We start from the raw sequence: 20256 nt of genomic DNA, 5'->3' as shown, positions 1-20256 counted from the left end.
AAAAAAATAGATAAGACATGAAGAAAATAAGAACAGATTCTGAGAGAGGGAGAGAAGAGGAAACAATAGGAGAAAGTTAAGTTCGGCATGTGTCGATAGACTGGTATTTCAATAGTCTTATTTTTTTTTTTTTATTTCTTTATTTTTCATGTGCATTGAGTTACAACATGCTTGCAGCGCCGCGACGGCATGTACAAGCTATTCAATGTTCTACAATGTCATGGCAGGATAAACAGCACATTTACATTTTTTTGATATAACAGGCTTAGTACACATGAATAACACTTTTATAGCTAGTCTATGCGTGCTTAATTAAGTAGTTATGGTATAATCAGTGAGGTAAAGGCTTATACAAGATAAGTACAGATTTCTCTACACTGATTAATTAAATGTGACCAGGGCCGGCCTTAGGGGTGTGCGAGCTGTGCGGCCGCACAGGGCGCCATAGAGCAGGGGGCGCCGTGCGGCCGCACAGCCGGCCGGGATTTAAAAAAAAAAATTTTTTTTTTTTTAAATTTGCAGCGGGGGCGGAGCTTACCGTACTGCGGGGGCGGAGCTCCCTGCTTCCCCACCAAACAGTCACCAGGAGCTGCACTGCCTCCACAATGAACTCCGCAGGTAACTGTGTGCTTGTCATGTGAGTGTGACTCTCTGCCTGTGTGTATTACTGTCTGTGTGTGTGTGTGTATATGACTGTCTGCCTCTGTGTGTCTGTGTGTATTACTGTCTGTGTGTGTGTATATGACTGTCTGCCTCTGTGTGTATTACTGTCTGTGTGTGTGTGTGTGTATGACTCTCTGCCTGTGTGTATTACTGTCTGTGTGTATCACTGTCTGCCTATGTGTGTCTGTGTGTATGACTGTCTGCCTGTGTGTGTGTATTACTGTCTGTGTATGTGTGTGTGTGACTGTCTGCCTCTGTGTGTCTGTGTATATGACTGTCTGCCTCTGTGTGTCTGTGTGTATGACTGTCTGCCTGTGTGTGTGTATTACTGTCTGTGTGTGTGTGTGTGTGTGACTGTCTGCCTCTGTGTGTCTGTGTATATGACTGTCTGCCTCTGTGTGTCTGTGTGTATGACTGTCTGCCTGTGTGTGTGTATTACTGTCTGTGTGTGTGTGTATGACTGTCTGCCTCTGTGTGTATGACTGTCTGCCTGTGTGTGTCTGTGTGTATGACTGTCTGCCTGTGTATGTGTATTACTGTCTGTGTGTGTGTGTGTGTGTATGACTGTCTGCCTGTGTGTGTGTATTACTGTCTGTGTGTGTGTGTGTGTATGACTGTCTGCCTCTGTGTGTCTGTGTGTATGATTGTCTGCCTCTGTGTGTCTGTGTGTATGACTGTCTGCCTGTGTGTGTGTATTACTGTCTGTGTCCGTGTGTATGACTGTCTGCCTGTGTGTGTGTATTACTGTCCGTGTCTGTGTGTATGACTGTCTGCCTCTGTGTGTGTCTGTGTGTATGACTGTGTGTGTCTGTGTGTATTACTGTCTGCCTCTGTGTGTGTCTGTGTGTATTACTGTCTGTGTCTGTGTGTATGACTGACTGTCTGCCTGTGTGTGTCTGTGTGTGTGTGTGAGACTGTCTGCCTTTGTGTGTCTGTGTGTGTGTGTATGACTGTCTGCCTGTGTGTGTGTGGATGTCTTCCTGTGTGTGTGTATGGCCGTCTGACTCTGTGTGTGTGTGTGTGTGTCACATACAACCAATACACGCATATCACACACTGTTAATACACCCATTACAAATATCACACATAGCATACATATCACACCTACTATCACATACACAGACAACACAAACATTACAGCATACATGGATGACGGGGGGGGGGCGCTGTGAAGATTTTTCGCACAGGGCGTCTAAATGCCTAAGGCCGGCCCTGAATGTGACCACCAGGGGGCAGCGAGTTGCTGGGCTAGTCGGATAGAGTAGTCATGTGGGCTCAGTCATTGTTAAGTGGTTTCTTGCTGATTTCTGTGCGGATCTGCAAAAACAAGATCATCTAAAATAAACTCAAAAGGCAATACTGAAAATGAAATGCTAACATGAAGGATATACAGTGCTCTGCTTTTAATTATGTATGTTTAGCAGCCGCTCAGGTACTCCAGCAGCTGTGCTGTATCGGCTGGCATCCTGGCTGTAGTCAAGTCCCTTATGTTCCACGCTGATTGCTTAAAAGCTTAGGTACTTGTTGGCCAGGAGTGTGTTCTTATGTGACTGCTGGCATCAGCCTCAGATGTAGAATAAAGTCTCCAGTTTAGGCAGGGTCAGTGTCCCGCTGTAGTCCCGCAGATCCGCTGATAATAGTGGAAGATGTAGCCTCAGATATTGCAAATATGTGCCGAGCCCTTCCGTTCTCCGGCTTATAATGGAAGCGGCGGCCATCTTGGATTTTGCCACGCGGTCCCTGTTGATTGTTTCACCGCCCGGATTGCCATAGTTCCCCAGGGGGGGGAGAACGGGGCCCTCAGTAGGCGTGTGAGAGGTCCCGCCGGACTAAGTGCGGGAGATCGTCCGCTTCTCCCGCCAGAGCCTCACGGCAGGCCGCAATCGCATCCGCCCAGCAGTCAGCATTGCCAGTAGGACGGGGCCAACAGCTCCTCCGAGAGTTGTTGCTCGGCTCCCCTCTGCCTTCTAACAGCTGTTGGGTGTTTTTTTGGGGGGAGATAAGGTAGTTTTGGGCTGGATGATGTTGGTTTATCCAGCTCCGCGGTCAGGCCCCGCCCCCCTCAATAGTCTTATTTTCAAAAGCTACAATTAAGATGTCACAAATTCACACCCTTTAAAATTTAGGATGTTTAGGTTCTCATTTAATACACTTCTCACAGCATTGGTAGGAAAGATGGAAGCTAACCATTCCAAATTGTAAAGGATTAGAAGAGTGATAGTAATTCATTAACCCAATGTCTAATGTCTAAGCAGGACTCCAATACAATAGAAATTATTGATACTCATCTCATTCAGAAATTGGCAATTACCTGTTCATTATAAATCTCCAGCATACTGAAAGTTACCTGTAATAAGAGAACATGATGTAATATGGTATTATTTTTATTATTATTATTATTCAAAATGCAGACTATTTTGTTTTCCCTGCTGACTGGTTATATTATATTGCATATTTAGTATCCCAAGCCTGTGATCTCTAAAGGCCTGCCGGCCTTTCCAAATCCATACCTCCCAATGTTAAGTGTTTGGTCCATCCTTTTACATACATTTTTTTTTCAATATATATTTTTTATTGTAGCTTTGCAAAATATATACAATAATCTAAAATAGCATATTTTGCCACATTTTGAGTGCAACATGTTATTAACATACACAAGATATGACATATAAACGCTAACTGGACTACACGTCTATAAAGTCGAACCACCAGAAAGGTATGCGTCATGTAGGAGGTGCGCAGTGTCATTAGTGACCTAGTGCACTAGGTGTTACAGGTTAAATAGGGAACCCTTACTGTCACGTTGGTATTGCTACCTTTCAGTTAGTTTACCGAATAATATTGAACACAGCATAGACCACATAAATGTACGTCTGTGCAATCAGACTATTGTATAATCTGTATCTGCCAAAAGGAGCCCAGTGTTATGAAATACACCTTTCGTACATGGAGATGAAGACAACATGTTTTAATGCATGGTAGATGCTGCATAAGTAGCAAATAGACATTTAGAAGATCACAGACTGCAAACTCAGAATGCCATAAAGGTAATGTCAGCTATAAGTTCCACTGTATTACATTTTTTACATAAATTTCAATGACTTGTTCTTCTTTTCTTGGTGTTGCTGTATACATTACTGCAACAAATGTTTATCTCAACCACTGCTATATTGTATTGATGCATACTATAAAGTTTACCTGGTATCTTCTGTTATTCTCTTGATTATTTTCAATAGCTCGAAAGAGCTCCTCACAGACAACAGGGATGATGCCTCTGTTAGCCCCATAACCAATCATGGAATAGCTCTTCCCAGAACCTGTCTGTCCATATGCAAGCAGAGTAGCATTGTAACCCTGCCAGGCATTGTTTAGCACTCCCTGGCCAAGATCATCGAACAGTGTTTGCTGGAGAAACAAAAAGAAGCCAAGTAAAATGTTAAAATATCCAACTACATAATACAGCTACTACATATTTATACCTTACACATGATCTGATTTTGGGTTCATGTACAGCTCTCCCAGGTTGGTTTCCTGATTGCTCTTATCAGGAGACTATGACACCAAGGAATTCACCCCAGCCTGTCTAAGGATGTACTTGCACTGTCTTAATGAAACATAAACCTCCCCCCATCCCCCCCCTAAATGTTATGTAAATAGCTGCTTTATAAAAATTAGAGATATACATACAGACAGGGCTGGTGCACAGGCGAAGATGGTTTGGCGCCCCCTCACCAACCCACCCAAAAGCATCTTCATCTGTGTGCCCCTTAACCCACCTTTTGTTTCTTATCCCCTTTTTAAAATGTCTTACCCCTTTAGTGTATCTTATCCCCTATTTTCCCCATTGTGTGTCTTACACCTTACCTGTTTATCTCTTACAACCCCCCTTTATGTGTCTTACTCCCCCATCTCATTTGTGTGTATCCTTCTCTTCCAGCCCCTGTGTGTCGTTTCCTCTTACCAGCTCCTCTGTGTGTTTCTCTTTCACCACCAGCCTCTCTGTGTCTATTTTTCCTCTTTTCCTGTCTCTTTCACCCCAGCCCCTTTGTATTTCCACCCCCAGGCCCATATGTGTGTCTTTCCCCCTCCTCATGTCCCTCTGTGTTTCTTTCTCCCCACTCTCCCCCCCCCCGTGTTCCTCTCTCCTCCCCTCCATGTCCATTAGTGTTCCTCCCCCCTTACCTGTGTCTTATTGCCCCCCCCCCCATTCCCCTTAATGTTCCTCTCCCTTCTCTTTTAGTGGTCCCCTCTACCTGTGTTCCATTTCCCTTCCATCCCTTGTACCTTAGTGCCCCCCTTAATGTTCCTCTCTCCCCCCCCAGTGTTCTTCTACCCTCTCTCTTTTTTAGTGTTCTTCCCCCTGTAGTGTTCTTTGCCCCAACATCCCAGTGTTCTTTCCCCCTTCCTCCTAGTGTTCTTTCCCCCCTCCCCTGTCCCATAGTGTTCTTTTCCCCCCTCCCCTGTCCCATAATGTTCTCCCCTCCCCCCCTTGTCCCATAGTGTTCTTTCCACCCTTCCCCGGTCCCATAGTGTTCTTTTCCCCATCCCCTGTCCCATGGTGTTATTTTCCCCCCTCTCCTGTCCCATAGTGTTCTTCCACCCCCCTCCCCTGTCCCATAGTGTTCTTCCACCCCTCCTCCCCTGTCCTATAGTGTTTACTTCCACCCCCCTCCCCTGTCCCATAGTGTTATTTTCCCTCCTCCACTGTCCTGTAGTGTTCTTTCCGCTCCTCCCCTGTCCCATAGTGTTATTTCCCCCCGTGCCCTGTCCCATAGTGTTCTTGTACCCTCTTCCCTGTCCCATAGTGTTCCTTACCACTCCCCTCCCCTGTCCCATAGTGTGCCTTACCACCCCCCTCCCCTGTCCCATAGTGTTCTTCCACCCACTCCCTGTCCCATAGTGTTCCTTACCACCCCTCCCATGCTTTAGTGCCCCTTTCTTTCTCTCCCCCCTTTGGTCCCCAGTAAGTCTCCTACCTTTATTGTAGCGTGGCTGAGCGGAGCAGACACCGGCCGGACAGACAGGAAGTGCTCTCTCAGTGAGCACTTCCTTTCATTTAGGCCAGGTACAGAAAACATAAATTCCTGTACTGCGGTGCGCACTGCTCCGCTCGGCAACGCTACACAGAGTGCCTGTCAGGAGGGAGAGCTGTGCGCCCACCTCCTGCCGGTCACTCTGATCTAGCCCCCCCCCAGGGCAGGTGCGCCCTAAGGCGGCCGCTTGTGCCGCCTTATGGATGCGCTGGCCCTGCCTACAGACAGGTTTTCTACTGTTCATGAATCTTATACCTGCATTACAAAAATGAAGAACTAAAAAAAAATATTAGAGATATACATTTTAGATAACCTCTGACACACCCACTCAAAATTCTTTGAGAAAATCACTCTTTAGTTAAATTGTTCAAAGGCACTCTTCACTCTTATGGTGCTCTGGTGGTACACAACACCGGTTAAATTGTGCCACATGCAGATTCAGTATACAGACACGTGCTGGCGATTGTGTGGAGATAAGGGTACCTATATCCATATGGGGTGGACATGCCCGAGAGTAACAGGCTATTGTAGTAGTCAACCTGGGAAAGAGGTATTACAAAGGCATCTTGAGGTGAATATCTGACCATGCCTATTGTCACGTCCCACTGAAGGAATACATTTTTACAAACAGAGATACCTCAACAAGATATATTTAGTGGCCTGTAGGACACTGGCACGGTTGTGGCTGAGCTCGGAAATGAACACCCAATTGAGCAAGTTATTGCTAAACTAAAATAAAATAATTTTATGGTTAAATTCAGGACCAGATTAAGAGCCCAGTGGGCCTGGTGCTGACAATTATGAGGGGTCTAAGTACAGAATCTTATCGACCAAAAACACTAAAACAGTCATACCTCTCGCGTTGTGTATCTGGTGGAGATGTTGCCGGAGGGAAACTCATAGGATGCAGCTATAAGAAAACTCTTTCTCTAAAAATATTCTCTAAAAATATGCTAATCTCTCTCTAATTCATGCTTTCATCTTTCAAGTAAATCCATACCCCTTAACAGCAGTGTCCAATGAAGCAGGAAGTCAATGGGCGGTGTAAAAGGGTCTGTGTCCCCATGTCTCAGTGTCCCCATTTGTGTTTGCAGGGCCAGGGGCACCGCCAGGAGTGTGCACTTCATTTTAGTCCAGCCGGGTACAGGAAACAAAAGCTCCCTGTACCCGCGGACCATACAGAGCTCGGCCACGCTACAACAGAGGCAGGGGAGGGGGGAGAAATAAATTTACAGGGTGGGGGGAATAAATTGACAGGGGGGAATTGACAGGGGGGAGGAAGAAATTGACGGGGGGAAATAAATTGACAGGGTGGGGGGGAGAAATTGACAGGGAGGAGGGGGGAGAAATTAACAGGGAGGAGGGGGGAGAAATTGACAGGGAGGGGGGGAGAAATTGACAGGGAGGGGGGGAGAAATTTACAGGGAGGGGGAGAAATTGACGGGGGGTGAAATTGACAGGGGGGAGAAATTGACAGGGGGGAAAGAAATTGACGGGGGGAGAGAAAGAAACTGACAGGGAGGGGGGAGAGAAAGAAATTGACAGGGGTGGGAGAAAGAAATTGACATGGAGGGGGGAGAGAAAGAAATTGACAGGGAGGGGGGAGAGAAAGAAATTGACAGGGAAGGGGGAGGGAGAAAGAAATTGATAGGGAAGGGGGAGGGAGAAAGAAATTGACAGGGAAGGGGGAGGGAGAAAGAAATTGACAGGGAAGGGGGAGGGAGAAAGAAATTGACAGGGAAGGGGGAGGGAGAAAGAAATTGACAGGGGGTGAGAGTGACAATGGACGGAGGGGGAATGAGAGTGACAACAGGGGGAGAAGAGAGTGACATCCATCACACACACACAATCACACACAATGCACCCATTGCACACAAAGACAATGCACCCTTTGCACACAGAAAACACACGATGCATTACACACACAATGCATTACACACACACAGACACAAGCAATGCAACCCTTACACACAATGCATCCCTTACACACACAGAAACACACAATGCATTCCTTAGACACACTTAGTGTCCCCATGACAGGGAAGGGGGGGAAAAAGCAATTGACAGGGAAGGGGGGGAGAAAGCAATTGACAGGGAAGGGGGGGAGAAAGAAATTGACAGGGAAGGAGGGGGGAGAAATTGACAGGGAAAGGGGGGTGGGGGAAGAAATTGACAGGGAAGGGGGGAGAAAGAAATTGACAGGGAAGGGGGGAGAAAGAAATTGACAGGGAAGTGGGGGAGAAAGAAATTGACAGGGGGGAATTGACAGGGAGGGGGAGAAATTGACAGGGGGGGAATTGACAGGGAGGGGGGGGAGAAATTGACAGGGGGAGAGAAAGAAACTGACAGGGAGGGGGGAGAGAAAGAAATTGACAGGGGGGGAGAAATAAAATGACAGGGGGGAGAAAGAAATTGACAGGGAGGGGGGAGAGAAAGAAATTGACAGGGACGGGGGAGAGAAAGAAATTGACAGGGAGGGGGGAGAGAAAGAAATTGACAGGGAAGGGGGGATAAAGAAATTAACAGGGAAGGGGGGGAAAAAGCAATTGACAGGGAAGGGGGGAGAAAGAAATTGACAGGGAAGGGGGGGAGAAATTGACAGGGAAGGGGGGGGGGGAGAAATTGATAGGGAAGGGGGGGAAGAAATTGACAGGGAAGGGGAGAAAGAAATTGACAGGGAAGGGGGGGAGAAAGAAATTGACAGGGAAGTGGGGGGAGAAAGAAATTGACAGGGGAGAAATAAATTGACAGGGGGAATTGACAGGGAGGGGGAGAAATTGACAGGGGGAATTGACAGGGAGGGGGAGAAATTTACAGGGGGGGAATTGACAGGGAGGGGGGGCGAAATTGACAGGGGGAGAGAAAGAAACTGACAGGGAGGGGAGAGAAAGAAATTGACAGGGGGAGAAAGAAATTGACAGGGGGAGAAATAAATTGACAGGGAAGGGGGAGGGAGAAAGAAATTGACAGGGAAGGGGGAGGGAGAAAGAAATTGACAGGGAAGGGGGAGAAAAAAATTGACAGGGAAGGGGGAGAAAAAAATTGACAGGGGGGTGAGAGTGACAATGGACGGAGGGGGAATGAGAGTGACAACAGGGGGATAAGAGAGTGAGAAGGGAGGGGGGAGAGATTGACATCCATCACACACACACACACAATCACACACAATGCACCCATTGCACACAAAAGACAATGCACCCTTTGCACACAGAAAACACACGATGCATTACACACACTGCATTACACACACACAGACACAAGCAATGCAACCCTTACACACAATGCATCCCTTACACACACAGAAACACACAATGCATTCCTTACACACACTCAATGCACCCCTTACACACACTCAATGCACCCCTTACAGACGCACACACTGCATCCCGTACATACACAGAAGCACACCTTGCAGCCCTTACACATACAAACACAGATTCACATAATGCATTCCTTACACACATATCAGGACATCCCCTACACACTCCACCCCCTGTGAACAAACTCATTGGTGGAACATGAAGGTGGACCCTGGGACCCAGACCTTGAGCTGTGTAAAGGGCCCCCAAAAAATGGAGCTGCTTCCCGTTCTCCCAGAACATTGATTTTTGTGACCACAGTTACAAACAGCATCCAAAGAGCCTGTTCTACACCAGACCAGTGGAGCCAGACTGCAGCTAGAGCCCATCATCATCCTCATCTGGCTGTAAGTAGGCAATCTAGTATATTATTCGTGGCACTAATCTCTAATTTACCTCACATTAAAGAAACACTATAGTCCCCAGAACCACTGCAGCTTAATGTAGTGGTTCTGGTGTCTATAGCCTGTCCCTGCAGGCCTTTTAATGTAAACACGGTGGCACTGCAGCACTGGCGTTAGATAACATGGCATATCATATGGGTGGGGCATTGTGATGTCACATGGGGGGGGCGGCAAACTTTACTTTTGCCTAGGGCGGCAACAGTCCTTGCACCAGCCCTGTGTGTTTGTGTCCCCATGTCTCCAAGTGTCTCAGTGTCCCCAGAGGTCTCCCTGTGTCCCCATGTCTCACAGTGTCCCCTAGTGTCTCAGTGTCCCCATGACAGGGAAGGGGGGGGGGGAGAAAGAAATTGACAGGGAAGGGGGGGAGAGAGAAATTGACAGGGAAGGGGGGGAGAGAGAAATTGACAGGGAAGGGGGGGAGAGAGAAATTGACAGGGAAGGGGGGGAGAGAGAAATTGACAGGGAAGGGGGGGAGAGAGAAATTGACAGGGAAGGGGGGAGAAAGAAATTGACAGGGAAGGGGGGGAGAAAGAAATTGACAGGGAAGGGGGGAAAGAAATTGACAGGGAAGGGGGAGGGGGAAAGAAATTGACAGGGAAGGGGGGGGGGGAAGAAATTGACAGGGAAGGGGGGGAGAAAGAAATTGACAGGTAAGGGGGTGGATAAAGAAATTGACAGGTAAGGAGGGGAGAAAGAAATTGACAGGGAAGGGGGGGGAGAAAGAAATTGACAGGGAAGTGGGGGGAGAAAGAAATTGACGGGGGGAATTGACAGGGAGGGGGAGGAATTGACAGGGGGGGAATTGACAGGGAGGGGGGGAGAAATTGACAGGGGGAGAGAAAGAAACTGACAGGGAGGGGGGAGAGAAAGAAATTGACAGGGGGGAGAAAGAAATTGACAGGGAGGGAGGAGAGAAAGAAATTGACAGGGAGGGAGGAGAGAAAGAAATTGACAGGGAGGGGGGAGAGAAAGAAATTGACAGGGCGGGGGGAGAGAAAGAAATTGACAGGGAAGGGGGGATAAAGAAATTGACAGGGAAGGGGGGGAGAAAGCTATTGACAGGGAAGGGGGAGAAAGAAATTGACAGGGAAGGGGGGGAGAAATTGACAGGGAAGGGGGGGGGGGAGAAATTGACAGGGAAGGGGGGAAAGAAATTGACAGGGAAGGGGGGGAGAAATTGACAGGGAAGGGGGGGGGAGAAATAGACAGGGAAGGGGAGAAAGAAATTGACAGGGAAGGAGGGGATAAAGAAATTGACAGGGAAGGGGGGGAGAAAGAAATTGACAGGGAAGTGGGGGGAGAAAGAAATTGACCAGGGGGAATTGACAGGGAGGGGGAGAAATTGACAGGGGGGGAATTGACAGGGAGGGGGGGCGAAATTGACAGGGGAGAGAAAGAAACTGACAGGGAGGGGGGAGAGAAAGAAATTGACAGGGGGAGAAAGAAATTGACAGGGGGAGAAATAAATTGACAGGGGGGAGAAAGAAATTGACAGGGAAGGGGGAGGGAGAAAGAAATTGACAGGGAAGGGGGAGGGAGAAAGAAATTGACAGGGAAGGGGGAGAAAAAAATTGACAGGGGGGTGAGAGTGACAATGGACGGAGGGGGAATGAGAGTGACAACAGGGGGATAAGAGAGTGAGAAGGGAGGGGGGAGAGATTGACATCCATCACACACACACACACAATCACACACAATGCACCCATTGCACACAAAAGACAATGCACCCTTTGCACACAGAAAACACACGATGCATTACACACACTGCATTACACACACACAGACCCACAAGCTATGCAACCCTTACACACAATGCATCCCTTACACACACAGAAACACAAAATGCATTCCTTACACACACTCAATGCACCCCTTACACACACTCAATGCACCCCTTACAGACGCACACACTGCATCCCGTACATACACAGAAGCAAACCTTGCAGCCCTTACACATACAAACACAGATTCACATAATGCATTCCTTACACACATATCAGGACATCCCCTACACACTCCACCCCCTGTGAACAAACTCATTGGTGGAACATGAAGGTGGACCCTGGGACCCAGACCTTGAGCTGTGTAAAGGGCCCCCAAAAAATGGAGCTGCTTCCCGTTCTCCCAGAACATTGATTTTTGTGACCACAGTTACAAACAGCATCCAGAGAGCCTGTTCTACACCAGACCAGTGGAGCCAGACTGCAGCTAGAGCCCATCATCATCCTCATCTGGCTGTAAGTAGGCAATCTAGTATATTATTCGTGGCACTAATCTCTAATTTACCTCACATTAAAGAAACACTATAGTCCCCAGAACCACTGCAGCTTAATGTAGTGGTTCTGGTGTCTATAGCCTGTCCCTGCAGGCCTTTTAATGTAAACACGGTGGCACTGCAGCACTGGGGTTAGATAACATGGCATATCATATGGGTGGGGCATTGTGATGTCACATGGGGGGGGGGCGGCAAACTTTACTTTTGCCTAGGGCGGCAAAAATCCTTGCACCGGCCCTGTGTGTTTGTGTCCCCATGTCTCCAAGTGTCTTAGCGTCCCCAGAGGTCTCCCTGTGTCCCCATGTCTCACAGTGTCCCCTAGTGTCTCAGTGTCCCCATGACAGGGAAGGGGGGGGGGAAAGAAATTGACAGGGAAGGGGGGGAGAGAGCAATTGACAGGGAAGGGGGGGGGAGAAAGAAATTGACAGGGAAGGGGGGGAAAGAAATTGACAGGGAAGGGGGGGAAAGAAATTGACAGGGAAGGGGGAGAGGGAAAGAAATTGACAGGGAAGGGGGGGAGAAAGAAATTGACAGGGAAGGGGGGAGAAATAAATTGACAGGGAAGTGGGGGGAGAAAGAAATTGACAGGGAAGGGGGGAGAAAGCAATTGACAGGGAAGGGGGGAGAAAGCAATTGACAGGGAAGGGGGGGAAAGAAATTGACAGGGAAGGGGGGGAGAAATTGACAGGGAAGGGGGGAGAAAGAAATTGACAGGGAAGGGGGGGAGAAAGAAATTGACAGGTATGGGGGGAAATAAGTTGACAGGGAAGTGGGGGGAGAAAGAAATTGACAGGTAAGGGGGGGGAGAAATAAACTGACAGGGAAGTGGGGGGAGAAAGAAATTGACAGGGAGGGGGGGGAGAAAGCAATTGACAGGGAAGGGGGGGAGAAAGAAATTGACAGGGAAGGGGGGGAAAGAAATTGACAGGGAGGGGGGGGGAAGAAATTGACAGGGAAGGGGGGGAGAAAGAAATTGACAGGGAAGGGGGGAGAAAGAAATTGACAGGTAAGGGGGGGGAAATAAATTGACAGGGAAGTGGGGGGAGAAAGAAATTGACAGGGGAGAAAGAAATTTACAGGGGGAGAAATTGACAGGGGGGGAATTGACAGGGAGGGGGAGAAATTGACAGGGGGAGAATTGACAGGGAGGGAGCGAGAAATTGACAGGGGGAGAGAAAGAAACTGACAGGGAGGGGGGAGAGAAAGAAATTGACAGGGAGGGAGGAGAGAAAGAAATTGACAGGGAGGGGGGAGAGAAAGAAATTGACAGGGAGGGGGGAGAGAAAGAAATTGACAGGGAAGGGGGGAGAAAGAAATTGACAGGGAAGGGGGAGAAAGAAATTGACAGGGAAGGGGGGAGAAAGAAGTTGACAGGGAGGGGGGGGAGAAATAAATTGACAGGGAAGGGCGTGGGGAAAGAAATTGACAGGGAGGGGGGGAGAAAGAAATTGACAGGGAGGGGGAGAAATTGACAGGGAGGGGGAGAAATTGACAGGGTGGGGGGGAATTGACAGGAGGATAAATTGACAGGGGGAGAGAAAGAAACTGACAGGAAGGGCGGAGAGAAAGAAATTGACAGGGAGGGGGGAGAGAAAGAAATTGACAGGGCGGGGGGGGGGGAGGAAATTGACAGGGGGGGGGGGAGAAAGAAATTGACCGGGAGGGGGGGAGAAAGAAATTGACAGGGGGTGGAGAAATAAATTAACAGGGAGAGGGGGGGAGAAAGAAATTGACAGGGAAGGAGGAGGGAGAAAGAAATTGACAGGGGGGGGAGAAAGAAATTGACAGGGGGTGAGAGTGACAGGGGAGGGAGGGGGAATGAGAGTGACAACAGGGGGAGAAGAGAGTGAGAAGGGAGGGGGGGAGAGATTGAAAAGGGAGGGGGGAGAAATTGACATCCATCACACACACACAATTACACACAATGCGCCCCTTGCACACAGAAAAGCACACAATGCATTACACACACAGACACAAGCAATGCAACCCTTACACACAATGCATCCCTTACACACACAGAAACACACAATGCATTCCTTACACACACTCAATGCACCCCTTACACACACTCAATGCACCCCTTACAGACCCACACACTGCATCCCGTACATACACAGAAACACACCTTGCAGCCCTTACACATACAAACACAGATTCACACAATGCATTCCTTACACACATATCAGGACATCCCCTACACACTCCACCCCCTGTGAACAAACTCATTGGTGGAACATGAAGGTGGACCCTGGGACCCAGACCTTGAGCTGTGTAAAGGGTGCCCAAAAAATGGAGCTGCTTCCCGTTCTCTCAGAACATTAATTTTTGTGACCAGAGTTACAGAGAGCCTGTTCTACACCAGACCAGTGGAGCCAGACTGCAGCTAGAGCCCATCATCATCCTCATCTGGCTGTAAGTAGGCAATCTAGTATATTATTCGAGGCACTAATCTTTAATTTACCTCACATTAAAGAAACACTATAGTCCCCAGAACCACTGCAGCTTAATGTAGTGGTTCTGGTGTCTATAGCCTGTCCCTGCAGGCCTTTTAATGTAAACACGGCAGCACTGCAGCACTGGCGTTAGTTAACATGGCATATCATATGGGTGGGGCATTGTGATGTCACATGGGGGGGCGGCAAACTTTACTTTTGCCTAGGGCGGCAAAAATCCTTGCACCGGGCCTGTGTGTTTTTGTCCCCATGTCTCCAAGTGTCTCAGCGTCCCCAGAGGTCTCCCTGTGTCCCCATGTCTCACAGTGTCCCCTAGTGTCTCAGTGTCCCCATGTCTCCCGGCAGCCTCTCTCCACACACACAGCGATCCCTACTGGCCGGTGATGGTATTGCAGAGTAATCTCTGCTTATACTGAGAAAAATACAGGCATTTGTATTGCTGGTATTACTGCAATATCGGCACCGGCCAGGTGGCAACCCTAAGACTAGTGTATAAAAAAGGAAAAAAAATATTATTATGTTTAAATCAGTGGGCCTATTCCATGGGCCTGGGCCTGGAGCTGCAACATTCTTAGGGGCGCAAAAGAAAAAAAAAAAGAAAAAAAAGAAGTCATAATAAATAAAAAAAAAATGCTCCCTTAACTCACACAAAAGATATCTCAATGTTTCTATATTCAGGCTCCTGTGTACCTTGCTCGGATAGTGATTTCTTTAGTATTAAAATCCTGGGCTGATACTTTCACAGACTGACATCTACAAAAATGTCCACAGACTTAAATAGTGACTTCTGTAGATAAGTCATATGAAAGTTTTTTTTCCAACAGATTGGATACATTTCTGATGCTGATTCAAAGGCCTTGTTTTAATATTATTATAATATAAAATTGTTTAATATCGTACTTTTTTATATATATGTTTTGTGTGTTCTATCATAAGGAAAAACTGAAATGGGTGAATGGAGACCAGTACACCCATAGTCAGAATTTTACCCCAAAGTGAATTTGCTCCGTTAGTAGATTGCAAAAATTGCCAGTAATGGAGCTTGAATTGAACTTAATGGTAGTAATTAAAATCTTTATTAATCCCTCTTGAGGGAAAGAAACGAACACCACAACCAATTAAATAAATGTGAAATGTGTGAAAAGATATTATGTACAGTGACAAACGTGTTAATAGTCTAGCCGCACCTAAGTACTGAAATGCATAGTCCTAAGAGACTAATGGAACCTAAAGTCAGTAGCAGGGGCTCATAATAAAGTAAGTGCTGACTGGTCCATAAGTCAAGGCTCTGCTAGAGACCGTGAGCCGGGTTTACAGTGAGTGCGTATTGGCCATTCACTATTATGAACAGCTAAAGAAAAAAACTGTTCTGTAACAGCTCATAAGCGGACATAGAATCCGCCGGTCTAATTATACGAGGTGTGACTGGACAAAAGGTAACAGACACCCCCTGTGGGATGAGACTGTTGCAATGAATTAAATAAGAGCAAGATGTAACAAATAAGTATAAATTATAGTAACATCAATCCAAGAGCGATACAAACTAGGCTAGTAGTATTCAGTTGCAGAGGGTGCACAGGGATATATAAGGGGCAGTGTACGCCAAACTTAGTAGTAAAGTTGGTAAGTAACACTGACTCCCCGATTCATAATATTCCCAGTGGCCTTCCGAGAGCAACATAGGCTGCCATACGAACCAAGCTAGGCTAGTATCGTGGTAGTTAGTTGCAGAGGGTGCACAGGAAATTAAATTAGGAGAGGAAATCGATAAAACGAGTTGTTTCCAAGCGGATCCCGCATTTAACCAACTAGAGATTAAACTCAAACAAAACTTGGACAAATTCCAACAATCAATAAAATTTAGGAAACACTTCAAATTTATTCGGGATCTCAAAGACTACAAAACAGGCCACATCTATGGCACTTTCTCCCGTAGAACCAGAACTAACTCAAATAACATAATGACCTCTGACTATGACTCCTCTGACACGGATAGTGAAAATAAACAACAGAGCCAACAAGCCACTCCCTCGACCTCCAATCAAGCTAACACTAGAGGAATCCTGAAAAAAGGGGTTAATTTTTTAGACCTGGATTACTTGGACGTCCCCCCCGACAAGTATACCAGACCCGCAACAGGGGCAGGGGGGGAGGGGGACGATTCACAAGGAGAAGACGGTACTAAACAACCAGACCCAAATAATTAATCTCTCAGACCATAATCTGAATCATCATGAAATCAGTGTATTGAAAAAAGGCCTATCTTTTGTGCCAGTACCAGCTTACAACAAATTTATATGGATCAAAGACCTACACCTATTTGTCAGAAAATTAGCACTCTGCAAATACCATCAATTGCAGGCTGATAAGAAAGCCAGAGCACTTGGCCTATCAGATAGAGACTATGAGGGCCTTATGACCCTAGTATCACTATTAGAAGAAAATGACACTACCACTCCGGCAAACCAGACAAACTTGAAACCAAAAAGTAGGTTTACTCCCCACATTGGCAACTTTAGGAACATTGAACTGTTTCTGGAAGCAGTCAAGTTCGAAATTGAAGACATTAAGAGTACAGACCTTGACTTCTATCCAAATATGAACTTGTCCAAGCATGAACGTAAGGCCCTGAAGTCCCTGAAAGATGATAAGGAAATTGTCACTAAACCCGCAGACAAGGGTGGAAACATCGTCATCATGCAATCGTCCAACTACGTAAAAATGGCACTGAAAATACTTGATGATAATGAAACCTATTGTGTGCTCCAAAGGGATCCGACAAATATCTTCTTGGAAGAATACAAACACATTTTAGACATGGGTCGCAGTGCAGGGTTGCTATCAACGGATGAATATGAATTCATCCTGAATAGATACCCCAGGATAGCAACCTTCTACTGCCTACCAAAGATCCATAAAAATCAACTGGACCCTCCAGGACGCCCAATTGTGTCAGGTGTAAATAACCTCACGCAAAACGGGAGCATCTACCTAGATAAAATTTTACGCCCGTTCGTGGAATCCTTACCGTCTTTCATTCAGGACACAAAACAGACTCTGGCACTCCTGAACCTGTAAACCTATGCAGTCTGGATGTGGAAGCTCTTTACTCTTCTATACCCCATGAGGGGGGTATACGACATGTCCAGCACTACCTGGAAAAAAGAGGAACTAGCTACACAGCACACTCTGAGTTTGTCTTAGACCTACTGAGATACATTCTAACACACAATTACTTCCTCTTCAACGACAAGTTCTACCACCAGGTGCAGGGAACAGCTATGGGGACGGCTTGTGCCCCATCATACGCCAACCTGCACCTGGGTTGGTGGGAGGAAGTAGTTGTAAGATCACCCAAATTTTCATCCTTTCTCCAATGATACACCTATGGGCTAGATACATAGACGATATCATAATAGTATGGAAAGGAACATCTATGGAATTTGATCTCTTTGTAGCTCTCCTCAATGAGAACGATCTCAACTTAAGGTTCACTTCGGAGTTTGGTGGAAAGACTCTGAACTTTCTAGACTTGACTGTCTCTATTGACAATCAACAATCTATGCAGACAACCCTTTACAAAAAACCCACAGCATCTAATAGCTTACTTTACTGGGACAGTTTCCATCCAAAGCCCCTTAAACAAGGCATCCCAATCGGCCAATATTTAAGGGCTCGTAGGAACTGCAGCACTGTGCAGGAATTTAAAATCCAAGCCGACATCCTGCGACAACATTTTAAGGACAAGGGCTACCCTAACAGGTGCCTTAAGAGAGCCTATAGGAGAGCCATTGAATCAGAAAGAAGGACACTACTGGCAAAAAAACGTACCTGCTATTTCTACCAATCCTCCACCACGCATGATTGCTACCTATGATGCTGGATGGGACAGAGTAAAGTCAGGTATCCAAAAATGCTGGCCTTTACTAATGAGAGATACACATCTCAAAAAGATTTTAGGTCCAAACATTGACATGACAGCAAGAAGAGGCAAAAACTTGAGAGACCTTCTAGTACCAAGTCACTATCAAGCACAACGACCTCAAACTCGTACCTGGCTGAGTACACCCATTGCCGGGACATTCCAATGTGGGCGATGCGTCGCATGCAAATACATTAAACGTGACTCCAAAAAAATCTCTGACAGTGAAAATCAACAAATCTTTAACATCACTTCATTTTTTAACTGCAACACTGCAGGTTTAGTGTATCTTCTTACTTGCGAGTGTGATTTCAAGTATGTAGGCAAAACTTTCCGCCCCTTCAAAGAAAGAATGAAAGAACACGTCCGATCACCTAAACTGAGCGTTGAAACCCCCATTAGCCGCCACCTCAAAGAACACCATTCAGGCAAATCGCACAGCTTACGCTTCTGTGGAATAGAATTTGTAAAACGGGACAAGAGAAGGGGGGACTATGACAAGTTTTTAAGACAACGGGAAAGCTTTTGGATATACAGGCTGAAGACCCTACAACCAAGAGGACTGAATGAAGGGTTCTCTTTTGCACCATTCATTTAATGCAATTTTACTACATTCCAACAATATCATCTCCTGCACTCATCTGCAGCATTGGAGTGATATGTAAATAGTAAAATACTCCAATTCTTACAGGTCTGACCTGACCTGACCTGATATACCACACACATTTATTTTTGTGTAATACCATCAATGAACTCTAAACCATTATAAACTTATTTAACTAATAAGCTATTGGTTAATAATCTACTTGCTATTATGCACATTCATACCATTGACATTCTTGGCCGGACATTTTGGTTGAATTTTATGTTCTTATGAAATACATTCACTTTATATCTTTATATCTTTTGACCCTTAAGGAGTTAATTCCCCAAAGCTGGCTGTCAGTTACGTTTCAGGCACCGCCCAGGATTCGGATAGCCTGACACACTCCCTGACGTCACTTTCCCCGAGGGGCTGGCCTTATGAAGGTTTAAAGAGAAGCGCCAACCTCACAGTCGGCTCAGCTCTTTATAAAGGCGCATGCTGCGCCGAAACGCGCGTTGAGCGTTACCGACATTATTGTCCTACTTAGGATAGTTATTTAGCTTACGAGCGTTATTTATAATATGTCCTACTTAGGAAGGCTATTTAACTTATGAGCATTTTCTACAAACTTGTCCTACTTAGGATAGTTATTTAGCTTATGAGCACTTTCTACTATATGTCCTACCTAGGAAAGTCTTTTTTAACTAATGAGCATTTAGCTATTTAAGCTTCTAAGCGCTGTCCTATCTAGGAAAGCTATTTAGTTTACGAAGCATTATCCGATTGAGCGGTGCTGCTACTTAGGAGTGTTACTGACTCTACTTCTTTCTGTCCTACTCTAGGATTTATATCTAGTCCACTCTGTATTTAGCGGTCTGCTGTTATTTAGTTTCAATCTAGGCGTAGGAGTGATTTCACCGGGCTCTGGGATTTTCTAGGGCTACTTTTTTCTATACTTAGATGCCTAGCTGTTTCACGGCTTGCATGCCGTACGAATATCTTTGTTGCATAAGCCTTCAGCTTCCCTGTTAATCACCTACACGTGTATTGCATGGGGATACCTGGTACGAGTACCCCTGATACTTAACCCATTAAGGGTGTCCGTGTATATTCAGTGGGAGTTCGGAGGATCCTAATACTATTTGTATTATTGTATTTCCACCTACTATACGTCTCATACTGGCTGGGGCTCCAGAGAACGAGTATATTAAGAGGTGTCCAGGCTTATAGTTTCGATTATACATGTAACTTCATTTGCCGTTCACTCTCCGTCCTTCTCCTTAGCTCTCTGGCAGCCTATGGTGTTTTTGGAAGGCCACTCGGAATACTATGAATCGGGGAGGCAGTGTTACTTACCAACTTTACTACTAAGTTTGGCGTACACTGCCCCCTATATATTCCTGTGCACCCTCTGCAACTAACTACCACGATACTAGCCTAGCTTGGTTCGTATGGCAGCCTATGTTGCTCTCGGAAGGCCACTGGGAATATTATGAATCGGGGAGTCAGTGTTACTTACCAACTTTACTACTAAGTTTGGCGTACACTGCCCCCTATATAT

The 20256-nt window shown here is 46.4% G+C and overlaps 2 protein-coding genes across 2 annotated transcripts in view; both read right to left on the bottom strand.

The window, feature by feature from the left end:
* The window catches only part of CAPN9 (calpain 9), a 200947-nt gene that overhangs the window by 94797 nt on the left and 85894 nt on the right, over positions 1–20256 (bottom strand). The window lies entirely within an intron of this gene.
* The window catches only part of LOC134586269 (kinesin-like protein KIF28), a 117787-nt gene that overhangs the window by 92151 nt on the left and 5380 nt on the right, over positions 1–20256 (bottom strand). The window contains exons 3-4 of the mRNA XM_063441756.1: positions 3862–4068; positions 2975–3010 (exon numbers count right to left, since the gene is read on the bottom strand). Coding sequence (XP_063297826.1) covers positions 2975–3010; positions 3862–4068 — 243 coding nt within the window. The remainder of the gene's footprint in view (positions 1–2974; positions 3011–3861; positions 4069–20256) is intronic.

The sequence above is a fragment of the Pelobates fuscus genome, chromosome 2 (genome assembly GCF_036172605.1).
Source record: "Pelobates fuscus isolate aPelFus1 chromosome 2, aPelFus1.pri, whole genome shotgun sequence".
In the NCBI taxonomy this organism is placed as follows: Eukaryota; Metazoa; Chordata; class Amphibia; order Anura; family Pelobatidae; genus Pelobates; species Pelobates fuscus.
Note: the sequence above shows the minus strand (reverse complement) of the source record. Positions and strands in the feature narration are given on the sequence as shown.